Below are 27,434 nucleotides of genomic sequence, written 5' to 3' on the forward strand. Positions count from 1 at the left end.
TGTGGGCGGAGCTAGATAAGAAGAGGTTTATGAAGTAGGGGCATAGAAAAAAACCCAGCAGCACCAAATTCACGGCGGTAATGTGTTGGTTGAGCGGGGTCTCAAAGATCCTTATCTATTTTTGAGAAGGCTCACATGAATAAACGTTAACTCCACCCGTTTTTAATCGCTAACGTTACGTCCGAGCGGTGCGGCTTGTTAGCTAAAACAAAGCGGACCCTCAGAACAGTTCTAGCTAGTCTTCGCTTCAGTTACCGGTTATATTCCGTTTGACGAGGACACTTTTTGGAAGCAAATGTTACTGTAAATCTACACAGACATCACAAAGGTATCGGCTTAAGGTGAGTGGTTTTATTTTAACCGACATTTGTGATATTTACCGGCCTGCCATGGCTGAAATCACAATGACGATGGGGGAGAAGCAAAGAATGTGTGTCTTGAGGCTAAAAAAAAGTTTGGGTGTGGATTAACGGCAACTCTAGCTAGCGGTTTAGTTTTTAGTTCAGTGTTGGTTTCTTTGTTTGTTCAGCTCTGTAGCATGTGAAATGTTGGCTTGTTTAAAGCTACACCTCAAGTAGGCTCCTCGATAAAATCTCAAATTGAGCTTTGTGCTGAAAGTAGGCCAAAAAGTAGCCGCTTTGTACTACTAAAGAGGGCAGTGTGGGAGGCTAAACTGTGAGTGGACAGTGGGATTTGTCCCTCAAAGGGAGCTGCTAACAAAGCTTAATCTTGTTGAATCAAATCAGATATTTAGCAGAGGCTTAAATTGTTTTCCAGTTTTTTACTTGGCTTCTTGTTATACAAAGTTGTAGTAGTTATTGTGGTGTTGTGAAGTCATCAGATTTGTAAAATAATTGCTTTTGATTCCCAAGTTATCAATCAGAAACTGCCTGGTTTATCTAAACAATGTGGTTATTTGGCTCAAAGTTTAAAGCCACCCCCACTGTGTCCTAAACAGCCTTTAGTTTAGTCTGATGTCCTGAGAATAGAACTTCCCTTTTGTAGACCCACACCACCCTGGGAGACTTGTAAAGAATATCTCGAAGAGACCACAGCTGGACTATGGTTTAGTTAGACTGCATTATGGACTGTAAACTGTGGTTGAGGATATAGTAAGAACCAGGACGTCTTAAATCTAGGTCAGCTTGGTTAACCAGATTCTTAAGAACCTCTTGTTCAGCCTTGGCCACAGCTGTGATTCAGATATGTTGACGCCAGCACTCCAGTTGGACAAGATTGGTCTTGCTTGCATCTTCCTGTAAAGGAATAGCAGCCTCGGGCTGTGTTTTGTCTTCCCTGAGCAAGCTGAGTTGGTTGAAGTAGTAGTTGGTGGCCACCTAGTTGTTGCTTTAATAAAGGGACACGTGTTAATTACTGACCAGTCTTGGCTTGTAGACAGCATTATAATGACATGGTAATGGTGTCATATGGAGGTGTGACAAACACTTATGTATTTGATCTTATACAGCAGTAGAGCACAGATAATGTTCACCAGGCATGTTAATTCCAGACATGCCTGCAGACTGTAGCCAAATGTGCACCAGTGAGTCACTTCCTTAGTTACATTGTTGTGCTATTTAGGCAAGGCCCTGCAAGTATCCGGGGGAGGTTTGGAGGGTCATTTAACCTTACTCAGTGCCTTAGCCTGCTTCTGACTGGTCAGATGTGAGTCACAGATTACAGGACCTCCAGTGACGGCAAGACGAAGCAACTGGGAGTGTTTGTTTGAGGAGATATAATCATGATCCTTTCATGGATATTATGAGGCTTGAGTCAGTGGTAAAATGTGGTATTTCTCACATCTAAGAGGAGAAAAGTTTCATAACACTTCAGATGTGCAGAAAGAAACACACAAAGGTTGGTAGATGGACCCGAGGCCATTTTGACAGTGGATTTGTACTTCTGCGTTAACTCAATGCTCATAGGTATAGTGTTACCACAGACCCTTCTGTAACCATATGCTGTAACTTGACTTAGCTCCCTAGAAATGTAACTGCACATCACCAGGTGGGTAATCCTTTTATGGTCAAAATGAATCCATTTGCAGCTTTTTAAACTACAAGGACTCGCTGCTTGGTTTCTCACTAAAGTGAAAATGTTTGCCTCATTAACTTTGGGCTGGGAAAAACAAGACATGTGAAGACACAACCCTGTGAATCATCAGGGTTTTCGTTGGTTACAACAGGCCTTATTAAAATCTGTTATAAGTCAGAGTAAAAGAAATCTCCCAGAATAACCTCTGTTTTGGTGAAAAGCCCCCCTCCCCCAAAAATGTAAAGACTGCTGGCCTGCTGTAATTGATGGAAACAATGATAAAAATTACTTTACAAAACATTTAGCATGAGCAATTTCAAATTTCAAAGCCTTTGGAAGTACGTCAGTTAACTAATTTATACAGTGTTTAATGAAATCCAGCCTTAGTAAATTCTTAATGCAGTTTTTATTTAGGGAAAACTGTTCTGGCTTTGGCATGTAAAAGACAGCTGGGCAGCTAAAATGTCCTCAAAGTCACTTGGGATCAGACTGAGTAAACTCGGTAAACGGAAAGAGAAATTTACAGTTTCCCACAACATAAATTTGGAGTTTGTTAAAAATGGAATGCATTATCTCATCCCTCTGAGGAATGTTGAGAGATGGGGATCTTTTTCATACCTGAAAAAACTCCAAACAAACTCTTTTCAGCTAAAACAATAGATTTATCTTTGTCAGAGTAAGATTTCATGACTGCTGGATATCTAACAGACACTGGATATGTTGGATTTACTCACATTTTTTTTTTTTTTTTTTTAGATTTTAAAAGCAAGAGCTCACAGGCTTAGGCTTGTCAGAATAATCAAATCTCACCTTAAACTTTTTTTCCTTCTTTTTTTTGCAACAGATAGTTTAGGTAAAACGAATACTTTGACTTTGTTGATACAGGGGTCAATATAAAATAAAGATCTGCATTCTTGACAATTAAGGCATCAGCTGAACACTTGTTGGTGGAAAGAGTAACTTCCCTTCAACTGTTTTTTTTTTCTCTAGTCAGCTGGTTGCCAGATGATGGTTTCTGATTCTGTAACAGGAAAAAAGTACACAAATTATGCACACGCAATGAAAGGAAAAACAGCTAGAAAGTAGAACATGTTTTTGGAAGTGCTACAAGGGAATCACTGAAATTGCAAGCGGGTCATTTCCTTCAACTGTGCTCTGACAATGGACGTTTCCATCCTGATCCTTCAACGGCCTGTTGGATGAGGCTGGGTGTGGTTTGATTAAGGAAATTGATGAAAAGTCACGCTGAGTTGTTTGGGGGCCCAATGAACCAAGAGTAGACTGTGACTTTCAGCAGCAGATGTGGACCGGGTGGCAAACGGAGCTTGGTTGTGGGGGAAGGGTGCTCGACTCGCTCTCTGAACTCCCAGATGACCCACTCTGTAAGAACAATGGGGACTTGTGTTGTAAACCATCTTTCCCTTTTGCATATTTCTCAGAGAAGATTTGGAAGAGTCACGCTTTCATCAGTGCGCTTGCTACAGTAGCTGTCAGTTTTTTAAGGCCCACATTGTGGCATTACATGATCCATTACATAATAAATAAATGTACATTGAAACAAGGCGGGAAACCATGTCAACAATCTTTAGGGCAAATGTGGAACTTTTAAAGATGGTGTTTAAAGCAACAGCGTGAGCTAGAGAAATCAAACTAGGTTAGATTTTTGAAAGCTGGTGCTGCCATGCTGAGCTCACAGTTGCAGTCAAATATGGTGCTGCTGAAGTATGTCCACATTTAATTTAAGAACACACAATTGCATCTCCTTTCAGGTGCACATAGATAGCTGCATACATAAACACCAACTCTATCCTGAAAAGCCTTTGTGATGATTTTCTGCTTAATTTATAGAAACACTAAATGTTTTTTACCAGTGGTTGTACAAAAGAAGCAATTTATAGATGTTTGTTTCCATGTTTGGATTTAGAAACTTCTTGTGAAAATTTAGATTTTTGATAACATTTAATTGAGAAAATAACTGAAAGATTAATTAAATAATCATTAGTAAAAGCCCTGGTTTCAGGTAGGAGCCCATTTATTAAATGTAACATATGATATTGGGGATCGTTTGTGCATTGGAAAAGAAATGGTTATAATATTGTCTGATGATGATGGGAAAAATTAAAGTGTTCAAGGTCTTACTGTGCAGGGATACTGTGCATCTGACCACAGGTATCTACACTGCATACGATCAGACTTCAGAGAGAATAACAGTAAAAGGGACAAAGATGAAGAGCAAAAATAAATTTAATAAAGTAGATTAGTATCAGAAATTGTCACAGCAACAAGTTCACAGTATTCAGTGTCTAATAGTGTGATGCACATTTAAAATGATGTAAGCCAACAAGAAACCAAGTGGCTAACCTCAGCTCACATGAAACCAGAAACCAATGAGAAACCAGCAAGAGTCACAAAACATTTTCCACGTTAAATATTGGCATGCACAAATGCAAATAGTTGGCATAAAGTGATATGTTTTTCTTCAGAATTGGTGCTTATTCTTTTCAATAATTTCCATTTATATGTATGACTTTTTGTTTAAATCATGGGCTAAAGAACTGCGAAGATTATTCAGCCCGTGTGGGTAGCGTGTTGTCTAGACAACCATTTGTTTTCTTTTGTTCTTTTATTTATTTATTTTTTATTTTCAGACTGAGGAAGTCGAGGAAGCTGCACATCAGCAGAACCTATTTGGCAGGAAACTTTTTGCAGGTGTTATGAATACATTTGAGATTGACATGGGGGGAGGTGCAAAGTAGACGTAGGCTTTTAGATCTTGTCATGCTTCTATTTTTTGTGTTTATCACATAACACTTTGTATAGAAACACGATTTAGCTAAAAAATACCATAAACACAGCCAGTCAATATTGTTTTGGACTGCGGTCATCCACAATTTAAAACATAGACATATATTATGGAATACTAAATACTAACAGATGTGCTTCCTTTTCACCACACCGGGCTTAACTGTTCATATTTGTATTGACAGGCAAGTCACAGAGGAGTCAGGACAGCAGGTTTTTAGGCTCCACTTGTTGACGTGTTTTACTTTAAATCAGAGCAACTCTTTCATTTCCACACATCAGCCTAATAATTTATGGGATGTTTTTTTTCCTAGAGGAGTTGTCAGGCATCAACTTTAAATTCCATTTTAAAAGAGGTTTCTCTCCTCAGACTTTGTGTAACACATGATGACACACATCTGCAGAGTCTGAGTCAAAACTTCCTTGTTTACTTCTTGTGTTTCTCATACTTACCCTGCCTGAGAAAATCCCAGCATTGTTTTAAGTCAGAGATATCAGATGTAATTGTATTGCCCCAAACTTGGGGTTTGTTTGCATTCAGTTAAGCATTTTATTCCCCCTAACAGCTTGCTGTCTTAGATTTGAACCATTTTGTTTGGAGGGAGCCTTTGAGGCTGTCCCAGCTATCATAGAGTGAGAGGTAGGGTACATTCTGGGCAGGTAGTTTATTTCACACTAATGCAAAGAGATGGACAATTAGTGACATTCACATTTAAACTTACAGCAAATGTGGAATCACCAGTTAACCTGACAAGTCTTAGTACTTTGAGTAAAAGCGAGACTATGGAGACAGAAATCGAACCCTTGTTTGTCTTGCTAACCGATACAGTCCTGTTCTGCCTGCGAATCTTAAATTATCAATCAATATATGATGTTCTGTTTTCCTTTCAGAAATGTAGTTACTGGAATGATAGTGTGTAATGTAAGTCAAAATAAGAGAGGAGTCGATTTTCCGCAGAATTTTCATCACAGAGCGTGAGGTCTGGTCCCTAAGGCATCCTTCTGATTGCAAATTGAATCAAAACGCCTCAGGGCTGATGGCAGGCAGCAGGCAGCAAACTTTTTTCATTTCTTTTCTTTTTCTTTCTTTATGGCTATCCAAAGTAATCCATGGAAAATGACACAACTTCTGTTAGCGTGCTATGTTTTGCCAGTACGTTTGGAGGATTGGACGAATATATTTACTTCTGCCAGTTGTTGAACTAACAGTTCGAAAATTGTAACATGTTGCACAACGCTACTTGCTGGTAATTATACAAAATACCTCAAGTTTAAAAAATCTATATTTATTTCCAGGTTCTGGGACCAGAGTAGTAACTTTTGGGCCAAGTAAAAAGAATCAGAACAAAGGTTTTTGGTCTTACACCAAAGGAAAGTCTCTAGCACTGTGGTTTTTGAACAGGTTGTTGTAAGTGGGGTGTGTTTACAGTATTTTTGTTATAAAGTACCTAACCTAAAAATGAGAGAAAATGAACAAACTTCTGTTAAGTCACACAACACAGACTTTTTGCCTTAATTAGATGTGGTCCAAATGTGCTAACAACATGAGATATTTTTGAATGTGGTTACACATTGCATTGTTCAAGTGCTACATGCGACACTCCAGTTTCTTCATCAGACTGTAGGCCTGTGCTGGTTAGCAGGATGTCGTCTGTTTTACTTTAAACCTTGTTTGTTTAAAGCTTCCTGTCAGAGGAAGACGGACGGTGCTGACTATTGGGCCTCGTGGCATTGTAAAATCTTAGACAGTTATGGAAGTTGTAGCTATCTTGATGCATGCTCAGTCATCCAGGTGAGGAAATCTGAAAAAGTTGAGTCTGTTCATCCAGCCGTAGCGTTTTCAGTCCAGGTGACTCATCCAGGTGATCTGAAGAAGTCTTCAGAAGAAGAGTGATGAAACGTTTTCCCTGAAAATGCTACGCCCAGATGAACACAATCAACTTTTTATGATCTTTTTATGGTTGTAGGTAGTTCTCCTGTAACCCACTTATGTTAAGAAAACTGTGTTTGTACAATGGTTCCCTGTTAATTTCCTGTCAGTAAATAAATAATAGCCTCTGTGTTTCAGAGGAATGGCTGCCAAAGCTGAGTCTCATGGTGACATTTCCTAGTAAAAGACTTTGAAATTCAGTGTAAGGCTATTGATATTGAAAGGTAGCATTTGGATGTGAGCATTTATTTAAGAAATGCCTGACCATATAACATCCCAGTTACTGCAGTTGTACTGGTAAGAGCTGTGCTGGTTATTATCAGCAGGAGCTGAATTGTTATGAAAAAGTGTGACACTACAATGCAGCACCAATGGAGAACTTGTGCTGTCTCCATCAGCGTGACCATACAAAGTCATGAATAGCCACAGTTTACACATGTTCTTGTAAACATTAGGCTCGCAGGTCTGTCCCGTCTTCCCGTGTGGTGATTCAGAGCAGGTTTTAAATGGGAACATAACTGTCACAGTTGTGTTATCACTTGTATTTGTTGGCAGGTTTATTTTTAAAAATTAATTATGACATTTTTAATCAGTACTTACCAACAGTGTGCGGCAAGGAAGCAGCATGGCATGTAGAGGACCAACTCCTTTAACTCAAATATGGTACAGACTAATCTGTGTAGTCACAATGTGATTTCAGAACTTTCTGCTAATACACTGAACGTTATTGTGCAAGAGTAATATGAATACTGAATAAACCACTTTTACCACTTTTTCTAAGATCATACAGATAATCTGATAAGTAAATGGGGGAAATATGCTGGAGATTCCCTGATGATGAGTGTAATTGCAGATATATATATATATATATATATATATATATATATATATATCTCTATGGGTGTAGCCACTGTAATTTGACACAATAACAGTTGCTACACTGTGCTTTCATTGGTTAAATGAGGTCCTAAGGGGGTGTGTTGTTTTGTTTTTGTTTTTTTTTTAAATCAGGGCGAGCCATGGGATAGATATAAATGAGAAACAAAGAGAGAGCAACTTCCTAATCACAATATAGACCCACCTCAAAACATATCCTTTCACTGAATGTTTTTCCTACATAAAGAAATTGGTTGATTTTGATCCAGCTTCATCCTCATTTCTGACTCTAATGTGGACCATAATTTAGAAAATGAACATTGTTAAATTCAGTAAAGTTGAAACCAGCAACGAAATCAGTTGTACACCCACCTCAAATGTCACAGTCTAAAGCCAAGCCATCTTGTTTTTCTATAAACAATCACTGAGCATCACTATCTTAGAATATATTTTAGTTTCAGTAGTAAAACTAGTTGAATGTCAGTGATGTAGAGTAGCAGAAGCCAGCATTGGAACCCTGAAGGTTTAAGCTGTTTTGGGTTAAATTACTCTTTCAAAAAGTGCATTTGGGTAAACTTTAAGGACCATATCACCATGTGCGATGAGTGGCTGATCGAAAGAAGTTATAGCATATGAAAGGTCCCTCATTTATCTTTTGATAGACTCATCTGCAGATTTTTTCCATAATCATCATGCATGTTACACCTTAACTGGATCTTCTGTAGCAGATGAGATGTTTTTTGAGGTCACCACTAACATAAATCCTTTGAAGTCCCAAATATTGTCATAGGTGTTCAAACTTGTATGTAGGACATGCTCCTATGCCAGTTGGCGTTCTATCATGTTTTACAGTTGTGAGAAGCTGCTTAGCCACACAGTCCGTTACAAATTAAGCCATCACACTGTTTAGCTTGAAGCTATCAGTTCTTATCAGCTGCACATGTTAATGTTCTATCAATACTATTGTACAAGTAAGAGCCCTTCCCATTCAACAGTCAGACACTGGTTCAAATAAAACTGTTAAGTAAGTGTTTCAAAATAATTCAAACTAAGCAGTAAGTTGTCTGTCTGGATATTTAAACCCAGTAGCTTGTTAATAAATGCAAAGGCTATGTTAAATTAGTTAATGTATCCTACACTGTTGTCATTAGCTCAAAGGATCTTTAAGTCTCCTAGTGATCTAGGTGGAAGGAAACTTTTGTTCCTTTTCGTAGGTGAACCTGTCGCTCAGCAGTTGGGTGTTGGTTGTAGCTCTCTGCTGCTTGCTCTTGCTTTAATGTAGATGTAGATAACTAAGACATAAATGTATATTTAAGGAAAGACCAAATGAGTCGAGAGTTCAGAATAATATTTCCTTCAGGAGAGATGTGTAAGCCATGTCATGCCCAAAGATTAGCAACACAAATACCAATGCCTTTGACAAAAGGAGGCATTGAGTGCCTTCAAATCTGTCATCTCTCTGTAATTTGTAGTCGACAGACAGAGTTGGCCTTCAGAAATGTCAGGGTGGAGCTCAAAGTCTTCACATCGTGCTGGATGTGTTTCATGTTGAAACATTTTGTCCGTCTTGCCACACAGTCTTGTTTGTGTCTGAGTTTTAGTTGGTTGTAACTCTGAAGAGAGATTGTTTACTGATTAACTGAAAGAGTGAGCTATAATCTGCAAAGATTTTTTTAAAATAAAAAAGTCACACTGCAGTGCACTTTTTCCTGCTAATGTCATATTTTGTTTTTGGTTTGTTTGTTTGTTTTTTACAGAAATCAGAATCAGAAATGCTTTATAAATACATGTTCTTTATTCTTTATTTATATTATTTCCGATATAATAGGAAGTGGTTATTTTGTGGTTTCCCGTGCTCTCTGACCCACTGCACAACAGCAAACATACATACATGCACCTTTCATATCAAAACTTGTCTTACATAAGTGTTAAATGACCTTTCTTTTTCTTGGGTCATATGAATGGACATTTGTCCCTTGCCTATTATCCTAACACTATCCAAACAGACTATTTTGAGTCACAACGATTGGATTTCCTTTAAACAGACTATTTCCTTAGTGTTATCTTACTGTGAGTAAAACACTGAAAATTGGTTTGTGAGTTTGAGGATTGGGCAGACAGTCAAGGAGTGTCTCACTGGAGATTTGATAACGGCACAGATTCAGGAGGCGGCATGAAACAGCCTCACCAAATATGGGAATGTACATGCATGTGGACAACCTTAACTCTTTGTTTTCTGGTATGGGTGGGGTTTTCTGATATACATATTATTTATTTATTTTAAACCAAAATGACAAAACTAATAAACAGACAAGAAGAAATAAAACTAAGTTGCGCGCAACAGTTTGCTTTTACTCCAGGGGTTGAATTCTTAAAATCTGTCACTAAATTGTTAAGGAGACTAGTTAGAGTGCAGTAGGATTCTCTGCACATCATGTTTCTTTGTTCATCTTTATAAATGCACATTCACACCTTTTCTTGATCTCACGATGTTAACTACAAGCTTTTTTTTTTCTTTTTAAATACTTCTAAATGAATACTAATGTTTATTTAGTGTCTTATAGTTTCTATATCTTGTATATATAGTTGTCTAATTTAAATTGGGAGGAGTTACATATTTCACACTAGCTGATATAGTTTGCTAATCTGATGCCTGGGTTCACAGTATGAGTATGCGGTACTAAACTTAAAGAAAATCTTGATCATCTCAGTTCTGCTTCCCCCCCCCCCCCCCCCCCCCCCCCCCCCCCCCCCCCCACACACACACACACACACACTTTTGCTGTGTGGTTAGTACACAGTGTGGTAGAAAGGCATCTGTTTAATCAACCACAAGTTATTCCTTCCTAGTTTACATTCTCTGTTATGGGCAGCTTGAAATTCCGTCATGCCTGCTAGAGTCATTACATGTTTTCTGTTTAAGTCATTATGAGATACTTAGACAGTAAAGCCTAAGAGAACACTTCAGTCTTGTTCTATCTTCCTACTTTTGTCGAATTTCATTAGTAAGCCTGAGTTGGCCTAAAAGCATCCAAACACAGTCTGCCTGATACAATCAGGAAGTTGATCCATGGAAGTGATGATGAGCTGGCAGCTGAGGCCAGCTAAGAGTGGGTGAATCAGCTCTCCTTATTTAGGATTTTCAAAATGGGAATGGCTCCTTCCTGCTGCTGCTTTCATCTCATGGTAAAGACAGAAGCTCGACAACATATGATGGGATAGACATTAAAAGACTGTCATGATCAAGACTTAAAGCCTGTTAATTCTTTGGCAAGTGTTTTAGACATTTGACCCCCAGATGTTCGTGAATTTGCAAGTTTGTGTTGTAATATTTACTCCAAATTTTTCAAACTAATAAAGCTGAACTAAAAATTACATTTTATTAAACAATAAAGTGTCAACTTAAATTAACTAATTTAGGTTTAACTGAGTGCAATGCTGTAGTGCCATAGAAGCGTATGATGTGCAGCTGTAATGAAATTAAATCTGAAACCTGGTATGTTTTTAAAAAGAAACCCATCTTCCTGTATTGGAGGCCGCACAAGTTTCAGATCTCACTGTGTTTGAATGTCTTTACAGTTTTTTTCTGTGCCACATTCAACCTCCACAACCACAACAGCACATATGCCAGCACCTTCCTCTTTCTCTTTGCTCTCTTAGAATGTAGTATGATTGTAAAGCCGTTTCAGCATGTGCAGCTGTTGTAAAAATGTGTCCAATGTAGATGTTTTAATGTCATCTATCAGTGACCTGTTTTGTTTTCTCTGTTTTATTTTGCAGATGGACCTGGGGTTACTTTTAATAGCAGCATTATCAGCAGCCCTCAGTGGCAGCTTGGCACAGCAAGGTAGGAAGTTAAAGTTCCCGTTTTGTTCCTTTTCTTATCTTAACTATTAATTATAATCTAACCTACTGCACAAGGTATTTTCATCCCTCTGCAGTACAGCCATGAGAGCACTAATTTACTAATATTTGTTTTTTCATCCTAAGAATGTAAAACTGTTTCTCTCAGGAACCTGTTTCAGGGAACTAAACGGGTCAAAGTCCGCTGATGTAGCAACAGCCTTTTTTTTTTTTTTTTTTTTTTTTTTTTTTTTTACATGCAATAAAACCGAGCTACAAGGCCACATGTAGGCTTTTGCAATCTTTTAAAAAACACAAGCACTCACACAATATAACAAGCAGAGTGAAGCCTGTTATATTTTCCACGAGTATGTGAGGGTTTCCTTAGGCCTGCGTGATATAAATTTCATAATTACAAAGTGTGAACATGAGGCACTGTTTGCAGACTCCTCTTCAGAGACGTTATCGTCACATGCATTGACAATATAAAAGATGGGCCTAGCCACAGAGATGTCACCCATCAGTTTCTGATGTCCCATGTTTTGAACCTAAAGGTGACGAGTAGGAGGCGAGTCTGACCTGGCATGCACACCACCGCCAAGACCCCGAATAGTCTTTGTTTCTGACATTTAGAATGACATAAAATACGCAAAATGGATTTGATGTTTTTGACTTAATAGATTTGCGTAGGATAAGGTATTTTTTGGAAGCCACAAAAGTCACCCCTGCTGGGACGTATGCATTGGTTTAGCCTTCCTCACGGTGTACTGTTGATGATTTATTCCAGTTGGTTAGTTAAGTAACTGAGTATCAAAATATACATATTTGGTAGAAGGCAGAATTTCCTGGCTTGGTAGTGTGCACATAAGGAAGGTGTTAAGTGTATATGTGGTCTTTTTTTCATAAAAATCTTCTGTATTATAACTGACTTCCTGTCCTCCTCATGGAGCATCTCTGTATTAGGTGTGTAGAGTTTAACTACTGCTAAACCAATCCCACTGGCACAGAATCTCTTTCCACTTGATCACTGCCTCATTGATCTATATCTGATTTTTATTTTTGACTCTTTTCCTTTGTTTCTGCTATTCTTGATCTGACATCTGACTGGGTTTTAAAAAAATAGTCGTCCTTTCTTAAACAATTAGCTTCAAGCACAGAAGTACTAGCCTATGAGTATGTATTTCTTTTTTCCATGAAAACTGCCCTGTAAGAAGTCTCACAGAGGTCAGTAAAGTACACAGACCACCCAAGAACCACCAAATAGTGAAGTAGAAATGATTTATTGTTACACTTTCTTTTTCTTTCTTTTCTTTTGCTCTTGACACACATTATGAATGATAGTGATAGAAAAGTTGTCACACTGGCTTGTTGTCATGCTTTTTCCCCTTTCAAATCTTCATTCATGGTTTTATGACTGTTAGTCCTTTTGGCCAACAGTTGGAGTTTTTTGTTTTATGGAGTTAGGTCATTACTTGGTGAGTTGTCTGGAGCTTTTCCCAGCATGACTCAGTTTTCTGGTCTGGGAGGAGGAGGGAGGGAGGAGGAGGGAGGGGGGATGCTTTCCAGCCAAAAGCTGCTTTGAGTTAGTGAGCTAATGGAAAAGACTGTATCATCTTGGCTAAAAGGAACTTGTGTCGTCTCTTTCAGATGGAAGCATATGCATCAAGGCAAACGCGCAGTCATGTGGGGAATGCATCCAGGTCTCTGAGATCTGTGGATGGTGCACAGATGAAGTGAGTTGGATCAGCAAAGCTGTGTCAAAGCTGTTTTATCACATGAGTGAAGAATATCAGAGAGCTCTTTATCAGTGAGGAAAGTTTCAGTTTCCTTGAGCTGCACAAAAAATGATGAAAACTGTAATATCTGTCATTGTCACCATTATTAAATAGGAGTACAAGACTGGAGTCATTCTGCAATTCAAAACAAATAAAATGGTTTAAGTGACAAAATGCAATAAACTCAATTTAATTAAATTAACTTTCACCTTTGTTGTTTATATGAATACGTGCATGTAATCTGTACTCACCCTGTAAGCAGTATAAGTACTCAGGAGTTAAGAGAATAGAGACTTTTTGTTTTTTACCCAATGGCAAGTAAACCACAGTTGGTCCATTAATTGTAAACAGCAGTGCTGCTCCTGCTGCTGCTTGGTCAGGATGAAGCTGCTTAATTAGATGTTTAGTGTACCTAAGGCGGATTTTCTTGCTGTGGTTGAAATGCAAACAGACCACAGTATGAGGAAAAGACCAAAAACATGCAGTTGGAATTAAACATTCATGCACAGTAACAAACAAATGTAAATGAAGTTCTTTTTATGCTGTGTCAGTGAAGTTAACACAAGCAAGTAGAATTTTTGTTTACATTTATACTTCGATTGCAACTAAAAATGGATTTATAATCCAGCGTATATTTAAGTTAGTACACTAGACACAGAGTGGGGCATCAGGAGCTGTTCTCTCTGCCCCTCAATGGCACAGAGGTCCCATTTGACACGGGCCAATCTTTAACCTGCTAGTTCCCTAGTATAAAGTCTCAGTGGTATTAGAGTGGGTGGACATTTCCTGTCTTCTGCATGCTCTGTCCAAGTAGCTCCCTCGCCTTATCAGAGGATACAGAGCATTTCCATTATTCCAAATACTTTTGAAGCAGACTACTTCCTGCTTTGCACTACTTGTGAGAAAGGATAACCGTGGAAAACCTACTGACCCGATTCTCTTAAAACCGAATCACATTTATGTATGAACATGACTGTAGATTCCACTTCTACTGTCACCAGACTTCAGTGTACGGTTATAACCATGTTTAGGTGAGAGACTCTTGAAATAAGGGAATTTATCTGAAATGAAACAGGGGGGGAAACACTGACTGATACCTGTGAGGCAAGATTCACATGTATGTGTTTAAGGTCTCATGTTCACTTTAAGCAAGGTTATGGGAACACAGATCAACAAATTCCTACACCTGGTTAGCCTCGGATGTATACATATGTATATGAAACATTTTACATTTCTGTACATGTTCGTTGCAAAAAGAGAGAAACTAGAGAAACTAAAGGCAAAAAGAGCTAGATTGAGCTGTGTTACAGCTTAACCGCCCAGGAAACACAGACAGGCTTTAACCTGCACCACATTTCAAACAACAGGAGAACAACCCTTAAACTGTCCAGTTTTGTTCTGCACAGAATAAAAACACTGAAACGGAAAAAAATTTAATTGATTAGATGGAAAGGCTGAGTTTTATTGGAGAGGATGGTGGTGGGCCAACTATAGGAAAACGGGTTTATAGTTAAGGTGAGCCTTTTACTAAACTGTTGAAACCATGTCAGGGTTAAATGCTTTTGTTCTTGTCATGTGCCAAGACAACTGCATTCCTGTTAAATCATGTCTGCTGCTCTCTATCAGCCTGCTGATATCCACCCCTGAGCTTATGAAATCAGGCCTCGACTTCAGTTTGTAGTTGAGTGAAGTCGTTTGAAGCACCTAAAGTGATCTCTCTCTAGAAGAAACGCTCTCTCACAAAGTAGCTCTGCTTTAGAACTCATCAGATTATGTGCAGCTAGATGCAGGCAAAAAGAAAAAGAGGTGTTTTTTATTTCATGAGGTTTTGGAAATAACTGAGTCAAAGCACTGTTTTCGTTTTGACTGGGTTCATTGTCTCGGCTTCTCCTCGACTGCTCCTTGTGTTGTCTCATGTGCATCCAATCTATATTCTCTGTTAAGCCTGTCAATCATCTGTTTCTCCTTTTCTCTCCTTTCCACGAGTAACAGATTAGCCTTATCTTATGTTTCGTTGCATACTTTGTCATTTCAACGTTCATGAGATTTGTATCTGCAGCACTCGTGCTCCAAAGATTAGTCTGTTTATTAGTTAAAATAACAAAACAATTTTGTTTCACTGAATGAGTCTTTAACCTTTTATACTTGTAAAGTGACACATTTAAATCAGTGTCATTAAAAACACTGACATTGAGGCTCCAGAATATAAGGTGCTCCATGGTGGATTGAAGCCTGGTAGAAAAATGAAAGCCACTAAGCTTAATTTTGGAAAATTAGATTTTAAACTTGAAAATACATTGTTTGTCTTCAAAGATCAAATTACTTAATTTTGTTAGGCTAATAAGATGCATAAATTAAGGAAGTAGCTTTGCCGAGAAAAAAAAAGTAAAGAAATTAAACAAATTCAGTGAAAGGGGAAAAAAATCCTTAATTTGAAGGGTCTGAAATGGTAAAAGCTGTGAGCAAGGGTGTGACATGTAGCCTCAAAACTATATAAATAAAACGCTAATGTGAACGTGGAGTGTTTTTAGACGAAAACACCGTTTTCAAATTTACCCGCATCAGTGTACATGTAGCCATAGGAATCCCCCAGCAGCCTACACCTATTGCAGCATAACTAAGGGAGCATTCAGATTCACCTGATCCAGCCCTAACTATATGCTTTAGCAAATAGTAAAGTTTTAAACCTAATCTTAAAAGTAGAGATAGTGTCTGTCTCCCGAATCCAAACTGGAAGCTGGTTCCACAGAAGTGGGGCCTGGAAACTGAAGGCTCTCCCTCCCATTCTACTTTTAAATACTCTAGGAACAACAAGTAGGCCTGCAGTCTGAGAGCGAAATTCTCTAATGGGGTGATATGGTACTATAAGGTCATTAATATAAGATGGGATCTGACTATTCACGACCTTCTTTGTGAGGACCAGGATTTTTGAATTCAAAATCCTGGTCTTCTGCCACATACAAGGATGTATTGTTATTCATTCTTTCACTGATTAGGTTATTGCAGCAGCGTGGTTTTCCTTTCACAATACAACCCAAAAGGAAAACACAAGCAATTTGAAGAAAATTATCCCGGTCTGTGGTGGGAAAATCATTTGGAGTAATTCTCTAATGGTCTTTTCTTCTTTTTGCAGAATTTCCTCACAGAAGGCGAGTCCAAATCAGCCCGCTGTGATGATGTGACCTACCTGAAGAAGAAAAAATGCGGAAATATTGAGGACCCCCGCGGCAGCACTGAAATTACCCAGAACAAAGATGTCACCGTTCGCAACAAGGATGGGAACGTAAAACTCAAGCCTGAGGAGATCACACAGATACAGCCTCAGAAACTCAAAGTGACGCTCAGATCTGGTAAGCAGGCGTATGCTGATGCTATGTTCCTGACTATATTTACATTTATTAGCTAGCTGTTACAGAGCATCGATTTCAGTGTTTTCACCGACGCCATCTTGGTATTTTGAAACCAGATGTGATGAATGATGGCGGGTCTGATTGTGAAACCAAGGACACAGCAAACTCATGGGCTAACATTTGTGATTAGCAAGTCAATAGCCAGTGAACGTTCCCTGGATGATAGTAGTGACCATAAGCTACTGCATGATTAATGTGGCAACATTTTATGCCAGATGCCCTTCCTAATGCATCGTCAGGGGATTTGTGTGCTTCTGGGATCAAACTTTAGATCTTTTGCTTCTTAGGCAAATGCATAAACCACTGTATTATGAAGGCTCAGATCTAGAAACTAAGTCTTTTTTAACCAGAGGAATATAGGTGTAAATATACATAATTTTCCCTAGAGATCAGTAAAGTATTCTGATTCTGATATCCTGGTTGGATTTCTTTTACTTGTCACAGTTAAAACAGCTGTGTAAATACCGTAACATAATTAGAGATTGTGTTATGTTAAAAAGGCTTTCAATATAGCCTGAACTTTTGATGCTTTGGCAGTTTGCTGAAACTGTTGTCAGGTCAAAACAAAAGCAAATTTTTATTTGGAGTAAATATGTTGATGGTTCATAGTTGGTATAGTGTGGTGTAATGTCAAAGCAGTTTAGATTTAGAAGCCGTTATATTTGTGTCAGTCTCACCTTTAGCCACTTTAAAGCCGGTGGACTGGAAAAGATCAGAAATTTACAAGAATAATTTTAATAGTTTTATCAGTTTGAAGAAGCTGGCATGACGCAAACTTAAATTTCCAAAGATGGTAAAAAGATTTTGAGACCATCCCCCTTAAATTATCTTTAGTTTCCAACCTTTTTGTATTTAAGTGTAAATCTGGTTTTCCAGTAAAAACAGGAATCTTGTCGTTAGTCTAATAACTAACAATGCTCTGCTTTTGCCTTTAAGGTGAGCCACAGACTTTTGACCTGAAATTCAAGCGTGCTGAGGATTACCCCATCGACTTGTATTACCTTATGGACCTCTCGTTCTCCATGAAAGATGATTTGGAAAATGTGAAGAACCTTGGCACTGACCTCATGAGGGAAATGCGGGAGATCACGTCAGACTTCAGGATAGGTACGGTTAAAAACATGAAACCCAATAAATGTCCTTCAAAACAGCAGAAAACCCTCAGCCTTCCAAATGAGTTTATAATCCCAAGTTAAGAAATGCTCTCCTTTTTGGTTTGGCATTAAGGTTTTGGCTCCTTTGTGGAGAAAACGGTCATGCCTTACATCAGCACCACACCCGCCAGGCTAATCAACCCCTGTTCCAACAACGAGAACTGTACAAGCCCCTTCAGCTACAAGAACGTCCTGAAGCTCACCAGCAACGGAGACAGGTTTAACCAGCTGGTCAGTCAGCAGCAGATCTCAGGAAACCTGGACTCTCCAGAGGGGGGGTTTGATGCCATCATGCAGGTGGCAGTCTGTGAGGTGAGCGTTTAATTAATTAAGCTTGTTTTTTTTTTGTTTTTTTTCATTCTTCTGTGCCTGCAAAATGCATAGAATACAAATAAGTATAAATAAGATAAATAAGGATATCTTCTTGTTTTGATCCCAGGAGCAAATTGGCTGGAGGAACGTGACTCGTCTGCTGGTGTTTTCCACTGATGCTGGTTTCCACTTCGCTGGAGACGGCAAGCTGGGCGGCATTGTCCTCCCCAACGATGGGAAGTGTCACCTGGAAAACAACGTGTACAGTATGAGCCACTACTACGTATGTACCATCATGTCTTTAACACTAACAGTAAATCCAGGGAGAGCTGACTGAGAATGAGAGCTGTTATATGTTCACCTTTTTTAATAATGGTCTCAGTTTTATTGTATCTTCACATAACCCATATTCTTTGTTAATAGTTTGTTTGTATGTTTAACAGGATTATCCCTCTATTGCTCACCTGGTCCAGAAGTTGAGCGATCACAACATTCAGACCATCTTTGCTGTAACTGAGGAATTTCAGCCTGTTTACCAGGTAACTTTTGTACATTGTGTTTGAAGATGATTCTTTTTATTTTTTATACAAGCAGAACCCACACTGGGAAGGTTAAAAAAAACCCTGTATTGTTATGTATATATGTCTATCAATATTTATTGTTTTATTATATAATGTTTTTGGCTCAGAATGGGTGTTGGGTGGTTGATCGGTCCATTAGACATGAAATCTATTATCTTATTTTTTTAAAATGTACATTTATATTTCAGTTAACAAAACATGGTCAAAAAACCAATCACAACGCTGGTGATTTTCCTTTCTGCTCTCAAAGAATTTCTCAATGCAGGAAAATGTATTAACTTTCCAACACTGTATTTCACAATTTAGTTAGGAATATCATCCAACCGATAGATCAGCTCCAATTTTTTTATGTAATTCATGTACATTAATTCTTTCTTTTGACTCTGGTTTCTCTTACAGGAGTTGAAAAATCTTATTCCCAAATCAGCTGTCGGCACGCTTTCCTCCAACTCCAGTAATGTCATCAAACTCATCATTGATGCCTACAATGTAAGTTGAACTGCACAATCATCACGTGATCTTCGACTCTCCCTGATGATCGGGGATTGATTTAGCATTGAGTTATTTCTCATGTATACATAGCCAGGTATTTGTCATCTTCATCTGAGCACGTAAAGATTACAGGTAACAAAATGTAACATAAACGTAAGAGGTCACATACAGAGAAATTCAACGCAAATAATCAGCCAAATTTGAGGAACCGGTGCTTTCCTCTTCACCTGTGTGTATGAATACTTTCCCTCTTCCATCATAAACAAACCCAAGTGACAGCTGTGCAACTCCCAAAAATACATATTAATTATAAGGAATTAATTATTACTTAAGTTAGTTATAAGCTGCTACTCATCTGTAGAGAGACAAAGTTTAATAAATGTTTGATTCTTATCTTTTTCTTTTTTGCAGTCTTTGTCATCTGAGGTGATTCTGGAGAACAGCAAGCTGCCCGAGGGCGTTTCTATCTCGTACAAAGCCTTCTGTAAAAACGGTGTGCGAGGAACAGAGGACAACGGCAGGAAGTGCACTAACATCTCCATTGGCGACGAGGTAATAGGATCCAGGCTTGGTTTCCATTTGCTGACGAGTGTAAAACAAGCAAACCAAAAATTATATCTAGGAAAAAGAAAGAGTTTAGATACTCTGGGAAGAATGTATTGAGTCAAATACATTTATTTGATGATCTGAAACATTTAAATGTGACAATCATACAAAAAAAACAGTTACCTTGATGGCATCCTCCTCATACGGTGTGATTCTCTCTGCTTTCCAGGTGTCTTTTAAGATTTCTATTGAATCTCAGAAGTGTCCTTCAGGTGGCAAGCCTGAGGTCATTACAGTGAAACCGCTGGGCTTCAATGAGGAGGTGGCGATAGAGCTCAATTTCATCTGTGACTGTGAATGTGCCAAAAAGGGAGAGCCCAACAGTCCGAAGTGCCACGAGGGAAACGGGATTTTTGAATGTGGAGCCTGCAAGTAAGTATTGATGTGCATTGATGCAGAGAGATGTAGAGCTGCTGAGCCATGTATGATGGAGCATAAGGATGTGTGGGTCTGTAATTTCAAAATATTCCTCAACATATTTAAGTAATTTGATTAAAAGCTGGATTTATGATCTCAGTGGCATACTTTAATCATCCTGGGCGATGATTAAAGTATGGGCGATCGTGGCTCAAGAGTTGGGAGTTCGCCTCGTAATCGGAAGGTTGCCGGTTTCAGCCCCAGCTCTGACAGTCTTGGTCGTTGTGTCCTGGGGCAAGACACTTCACCCGTTACCTACTGGTGGTGGTCAGAGGGCCCGGTGGCGCCAGTGTACGGCAGCCTCGCCTCTGTCAGTGCGCCCCAGGGTGGCTGTACAATGTAGCTTACCATCACCAGTGTGTGAATGAATGGGTGGATGACTGGTTGTGTAAAGCGCTTTGGGGTCCTTAGGGACTAGTAAAGCGCTATACAAATACAGGCCATTTACCATCCACCTAAATAGTCAAGAGACTTGTTGTTGCTTGTAATGTGACACTAAAACTTGAATAATTAAACTTTTGTTGTTCTGTTGCAGATGTAACGAAGGACGTATTGGGCGCGAATGTGAGTGCAGCAAAGACGAAGTCCGGTCAGACGACCTGGATGCTAACTGCAGAAAACCCAACAGTACAGATATCTGTAGCAACAATGGCGAGTGCCTCTGTGGCACCTGCGAATGTAAGAAGCGGGAGAATCCTGCAGAAGTCTACAGTGGCAAGTACTGTGAGTGCGACAACTTCAACTGCGACCGCTCTGGCAACTTGCTCTGCGGAGGTAAGGGTTACTGAAGTAAACGCATTTGAAAGTATGATTGATTTAACTCCACACTGAATGCGTTTGATGCCTGTGCTCCATTAGGACACGGACGCTGCGAATGCAGGAAGTGCATCTGTGACACCAACTACACAGGCAATGCCTGCGAATGTTCCCTGGATGAATCCACCTGCCTTGCCAAGAACGGGCAGCTCTGTAATGGCCGCGGTAAATGCGAGTGTGGAATCTGCAAATGCGAAGACCCCAAATTCCAGGGTCCGACATGCGAGGTCTGTCCGACCTGCCCCGGCGTCTGCACTGAGCACAAGTGAGTGAAGCGTTCATCTTCGGTTGGAGAAACAACATATAGAAATCTAAAAATGTAAAGTCTGTTTTAACATGGAAGCTTAGAAGTTGTATGCCAAACTGAGTCATGTGATTTATGATTAAATTCTAGTTAAAAGCCAAAAGATTTATCTTTGATTTTTAACTAGAGTTTCATAACAAATCATCTCAGAGACTAATGACTATGAATTATAATAAAACTTATTTGATACACATTACAAAACAATTCAGGGAACACTTAAAAAAACACATCAGGCAGTTTACAGGACGCCAACAAGGTTCTGCCTGGGTCCTTGTCACTGGGAGCCTTTGGGTGTTTTCCCAGTAATTTCATGAAATCTTCCAGGTACCTGCGTTTCCTCCCAGAGACGTGCTTGTGATTCTAAATTAGATGATGTGCTTGCAGTGCATAGAATAAGCCTTAGCCTAAGCCTCTCACAAAATAAATGCCTTTTAATTCTTGTTCTGAACTGACACTAAATATTTTCAACAGTAAAAACTAAAATGAACAAACTCACTGTGGAAATTAACCCAAAGTACAATAAATCAAAAACAAAATGTAAAATTAAGAGTTCTCACTGTATAGAGATTGACAGACCACGTGACTTTCGCGCATCGCATGCCGGTAACTCGTGGCAAAACAATCCAAGTACCGCATCAAATGCAAGCATTTGCAGCACCGCAAAACGTTCATTCTCCGGTTCCAATACCTTCTTGCTTTTTCTTTGCCCCCCAAAAAAGTTATGTACAAAACGAAGGATAACAATGCCGGACCGTACAAAGACAGACTTGATGAAAAGGAAAAGAAAAGATACGAGGAAAAAATCAAAGGAGTGAAAGGTTTATACCCTTACGAGCACACAGAGTGGACAAAATACGTTAGCGTGCTGCCCAACTTTCACCACGCTCATATTTATAATTATACGGTTCTTGGAGTGAGTGCATACACTCATGAAGTTTAGTAACTTCAGGTCACTGCAACAAGCCCAGGTACAGTTTACCGACGGATGGGTACAGGACCATGAAATGCACCGTGTAGAACGAAAGACCATCGTATGTATCATAAGTTTACCAGTCTCACAAATCGTCTTCATAAATACACATTCGTTAACCGTTTATTAATAGGACCTTTAAGCTCAACGGTAATTAATTAGTAGTGGAAATAATTTCTGGTTCGCATTACAGAAATGTAGCAGTGACAATAATACTGTGTGCTGTAATCGTACTGGGCAATTAGTGATACAAAAAAACCTGTTTTATCCTGTGAATAAAAGTATATGTTTTTGTCAATGTACCATGGTAATAAATGAAGCGAAACGCAATATTGTGTCAGGACAATTCACTATTTATGCACAATAAACAAATGAGCATAGCGCCACAATTTCTGTTCAGCACCAGACTTGCTTGTAACCTATATCACCAATTATGTTATGAAAAATGATGTATTAACTACTACAAAACACTGACCTTTGTGGAAATGCTTGGAGCAAACTAACCTGTGAGCTGGAGTGTTCTGGGACGTTATATTTGGTCTTTGAATGGCTGTAATCCAGGCCATCTGTCGCCTCTTTTTACTTCGGAAACATGGCTCGAACAATTTCTCTTCGACGACGTAATCCGATAAAAAAACGATCTCTTTACCCGTCGGCTTCCCGTGGCTGTCATGCGACCGGCTATTGCAGTTAATAATACAACAGCTTCTTGACAGTTTTTTGTGTTTCTTTTTATCACTGTGTAACTGATTTCAATTGAAAGCCTGCGTGCGCTAGTACCTCTTGCCACGAGTTCCCAGAATTCTTTGCGGTTTTACCCTTGAATGACGTCACATTTTCAATCTCTATTAAAATGATCACATCATCCTTTATCTAAACAGTTAGATTTTCACTCTTTTTTTCATGTGTGGCAGTTCAGACCAGACGACTGTTTTCCAGCATGGCGGTTATAATGTCTGGCGTCTTGAATATAAAACACTGTGGTGAGTAAACCACGCTGTGCTTCCACAGAGATTGTGTGCAGTGCAGAGCGTTTGGGGATGGCGAGAAGAAGGAGATCTGCCAAAAGGAGTGCAGCTACTTCAACCTAATAAAGGTGAAGGACCGAAAAGATCTACCTCAGCCCACAGACCAGAGCTTCCCCCTGACCCACTGCAAAGAGAAGGATGCCAACGACTGCTGGTTCTACTACACCTACGCCATCACCAAGAATTCCACCAAGGAAGTCTTTGTGGTAGAGAAACTGGGTACGGTCACACTGAGCTGATTTTGTCTGATTATCCTTTTACTTGCTTTCTGTTTATTGTTACAAAAGCAGATGCTTAGACAGTTTAATATTTCTACTCTTGGCTCTCTTAGATGTAATTGAGACTGGATTATTCATAATATGCTTGTAGGTTATCACTTCTGTGCTATATATAAGCACAGAAGCTTGCTTTTAGACTTCGAAAATAATCTCCAGCAATGTCCTAAAATATCATACCCAAGGGAAAGAAAATGAGATGGCAAATCTTCCCTACTTTTAAGAAATCAAGAAAATAGCCATTAATATCAATGATTACTTATTTTCTGTTTATGATAATTACATTTTTGTTCTTTATATGAGCAACTGTTTTCATTGGGTGTCTTTGCTTTCCTTTTCCGTTAGACTGCCCGTCAGGACCTGACATCATCCCCATCGTGGCAGGTGTGGTAGCGGGCATTGTGCTCATCGGCCTCGCACTGCTGCTCATCTGGAAACTGCTCATGATCATCCATGACCGCCGAGAGTTCGCCAAGTTCGAGAAGGAGAAGATGAACGCCAAATGGGACACGGTGAGTTAGTAGAACCGCATCATCCACAGCAGTAAATGACAGAGCCGTTCACTCGGGTTTAGGCTTTAAAAAAATTTACCATGCTGAAAGAGCTAGAGTTATTTAAGCCATTGTGTCACAGTCTGCAGGTTAAATTTGGTATAGAAGGAGGCTGCTTGTTTTAGATGGTGAGAGTGTTATAAGATACGGGTCATTTTAGACTGGGACTTATGTAGAGCTACTCCAGTAGAGCTAGAAGCTTGAGTAAAATGAGTCCACTTTAAACTGTAAGTGTTAAACAAAAAGATGAGTGTAAACTTTACAGATTTTTCTGCATGTGACAAAGCTCTCTAGGCAAATATGTGAAGTAATCATGAGGATATGCCTCTCACTGTGTGGCCTGTACTCAGTCCTCCATGAACCCCAGCTCTATGCAGTTGTGTTAGTTCTCTATTCACTGAGGGCAGGGAGTGGCCTTTTCTCTGCTGCTGGTGCTGCCACTCGCCGTCCACATGCCACAACTGCATGACCATAAAAGGCAACGGAGCAGAGCGAGGAAGCCTGCAGAATGACCACTGATGGAAAGCTCAGCAGCAGCTGCTGCTCAGTGTGAGGCAGTTACAGCAGCAGTGTTTACGATTTGAAGGGAAAAAGCAGAACACAAATCACAGCCAGAGGACTTTAAATACTATTATTTACCATATTACAGACACGCAGTAGATGGCTTTGAATTTCTTCTGATAAACATGTCATGAAGTGGACTATGTTACAGTCAGTTGGGGTTTTTTTTTTTTTTTTAAATGGTATTCAGATCTGTTCTTCCTAGTTTCAGCAAACCTTTTTAAAGAAAATGAGTTTTAAGATTTTATTTTACTATCAAATGTTTCGGCAACACAAATGGAACCTATAAGGAAGAAGAATAAATATAAAAACAGTTTTAAAGAAAGTAGGAAACATAAACTACTAAACAGAAACTGTGCAGCACTAATGACTGGTAGTAATAATTATAACGCTAATTAGTTACTATAATGTATTGCCTTCTTAGACTGTTTTCTATCCTTTCCAGTGCTTTTCCTGATTCTCTCCATTTCTTTCTTCAGTTTTTTCCATTCATCTTCCTTCTTTTTCTTCTTGTTAGCAAGGGAACCCCATATACAAGAGTCCTATTAACCAGTTCCACAATCCCAGCTATGGGAATAAAGCCGCTGCCCTTTAGGTCAAAGTTTGTATCGCTCCTTCTTGCATGAGTGCAGCAATGAAATAAGTTTAATGACTGTGTGTTGTGAATTTATATGCATGTCTAACCATAAATTTATATCCTGGAAACATTGGAAAGCAGATTTATTTTCACATTTGGTGATTAACGTGTTTCTCTGTGGGAAAACATTCTCCTATGAACGTATAAAAAAGCAGCTGCATCATCTACAAACAGGCAAAGCTTAAAACAGCACAGCACATGTTTTCACATGTGAAAACAAAAACCAGAACTTCTCCCCTGCTACAACACCCTGGACAGATTGCCACTTTGTGGCAGAGCTAACATGAGAGGCAGAACCATTCATGCTCACTTTTTACATATACTGTCAATTAACCTAACTTCATGCATGCCTTTGTGTTGTGGGATGAAGCTGGAGTACCCCACACAGAGAACCCCAGAGCAGATTTGAACCCACGATCTTCTTGCTGTGATGTGACGGTACTAACCACCGCCCTATGCTGCCCGACCCAAAAAAAACCTCCAGGGAAAATGGAGTTTGCATTGTCAGCTGCTTTTAGGACAGATGAAAAAATAAACATAAAGCTGTCAGGAACTAGCTCAGAGTTCAAACAGGAGGGAAAGCGCAGTTTAATTAAAAAAGGAGGACGTTTTCTTCAATTAAATTAAACCTAGATAAAGGATACTGTCAGTATTTTGAGTGTGTGGACCCGCTTGCTAGGGAAAAGAAAGGTTCAAGTATGAATTTGTAAGCAGCTGGCACACAAACATGAAAAGGTTCTACGCATGTTTTCCCTGTTCTTTTGAGTGCTGTGTCTCGGTGATGCATTTACTGTATTTGCAACGGTTTACTCACTTTTCTTTCTCCTTTCTTTGCATTTCTCAGGGTGAGAATCCGATCTACAAAAGTGCCGTAACAACTGTCATCAATCCAAAGTACGAGGGCAAATGATGGAGCTTTGCCTACTTCGTGACAACACTGTATGGAAAAGAAAACGGGAGGGGCGGGTTTTATAATGCTCACTGTTTTTGTTTGTCTGTTTGTTGTTGTAGCCACCAAATAATAGCATTGCATTTTGCGGCTCTGTTCTATTAACTTTTGATCTTCTATGCATCATCTGTAATTTGTACAGTATGTATAAACGTGTGGTTTTTACGTTTTGGGTTTGTTGAGAGAATTTTTTTTTTTTTTTTTTTTTGTTAAATAGAAGCCATCAGTGTTTCGATGAGCGGTCGAAATGAATGTTGATAATGGACAGTAAAGGAAGGGTTTCTTTCCAAATTAGCGTGCATGCATACAGTGCAGAATAGGAGGCAATCAGTGTTTCAGAAACAGGCATACAAAAGTTTTACTGTGTCTTTAATCATTTTCAATGAGTGGGCGTCTCTTTGGATCGAGCCCTTCAGATGTAGTGCCGGGTTTGGCAGCAACGGGGTGTGTACAGGAAGTGGGTTTTTTGTTTAGGGTTTTTTTTTACTTTCTTTTTGTTTTCCTGTGTTCTGTGTAAAGCCATACATGTATTCACAGAACAGAGCTGGAGGTGATGGTATGTTTGTTTTCAAAGTGACATAATCCATCTGAACAATCATTTTTATTAAATGTGTCTTTGTGGAGAAAAGATTTTCTTGGGTTGCCTTACCTGATGAAGGGCAGCGGTGTACAGTAGTCTTACTGTTCAGCTCCAGGTTTTACTTGCTTAATTTAAAGCCAACTCAGGTCCTTTTATTCTTCTCAGCAATGCCAAATACACACAATTCTGCCTTATTTGCTGACTAAATTTGCTTATATTGTTTTTATTTGTACAATGTGAATGGGGGGCAAGTGTTCTGTTTTACATCTGAGTTACTACACCTAACTCTTTCAGAGGTGCCTCGATCAAACGTGCTTAATTAAAAAGAAATGGGGATGATGAAAAAAAGAGGATTGATAAGAGAACTTTTGGAAGGCTACGCCTGTCATCAACGTTTAAGTGCCTTTGTTGATTTCTCCATCACATTCACAATTGCGATTCTGTTTTCTGGAATTATTTATTGAATAAACCCCTAAAAAAATGTACCCATATTGTTAAGTGTCATTGTGTATTTGCTGAAGATTTGATGCA

General features: G+C 39.1%; 1 protein-coding gene across 3 annotated transcripts; it reads left to right on the top strand.

Moving 5' to 3' along the window:
- LOC102799768 (integrin beta-1-like) lies at positions 1–27,388 on the top strand. 3 transcript variants are annotated; one of them, XM_087832658.1, is made up of 17 exons: positions 1–341; positions 11,423–11,489; positions 13,133–13,218; positions 16,394–16,610; positions 17,607–17,777; positions 17,898–18,136; positions 18,264–18,419; positions 18,580–18,675; positions 19,117–19,206; positions 19,621–19,761; positions 19,985–20,187; positions 20,768–21,006; positions 21,091–21,313; positions 23,334–23,569; positions 23,971–24,137; positions 25,255–25,338; positions 26,219–27,388. In XM_087832658.1, exons 2-16 carry the CDS (start codon positions 11,423–11,425, stop codon positions 25,330–25,332), a joined length of 2,409 nt encoding a protein of 802 aa, XP_087688784.1. In that variant the 5' UTR covers positions 1–341; the 3' UTR covers positions 25,333–25,338; positions 26,219–27,388. The 3 variants fall into 3 exon arrangements, with proteins under 3 accessions (XP_087688784.1, XP_087688786.1, XP_087688787.1); XM_087832660.1 differs by having other exon boundaries at positions 25,255–25,332; XM_087832661.1 differs by lacking the exon at positions 25,255–25,338 and having other exon boundaries at positions 2–341.
- The last annotated feature ends 46 nt before the right edge of the window (positions 27,389–27,434 follow it).

Source organism: Neolamprologus brichardi, chromosome 18 (assembly GCF_056152115.1).
Source record: "Neolamprologus brichardi isolate AB-2024 chromosome 18, ASM5615211v1, whole genome shotgun sequence".
Lineage (NCBI taxonomy): Eukaryota > Metazoa > Chordata > Actinopteri > Cichliformes > Cichlidae > Neolamprologus > Neolamprologus brichardi.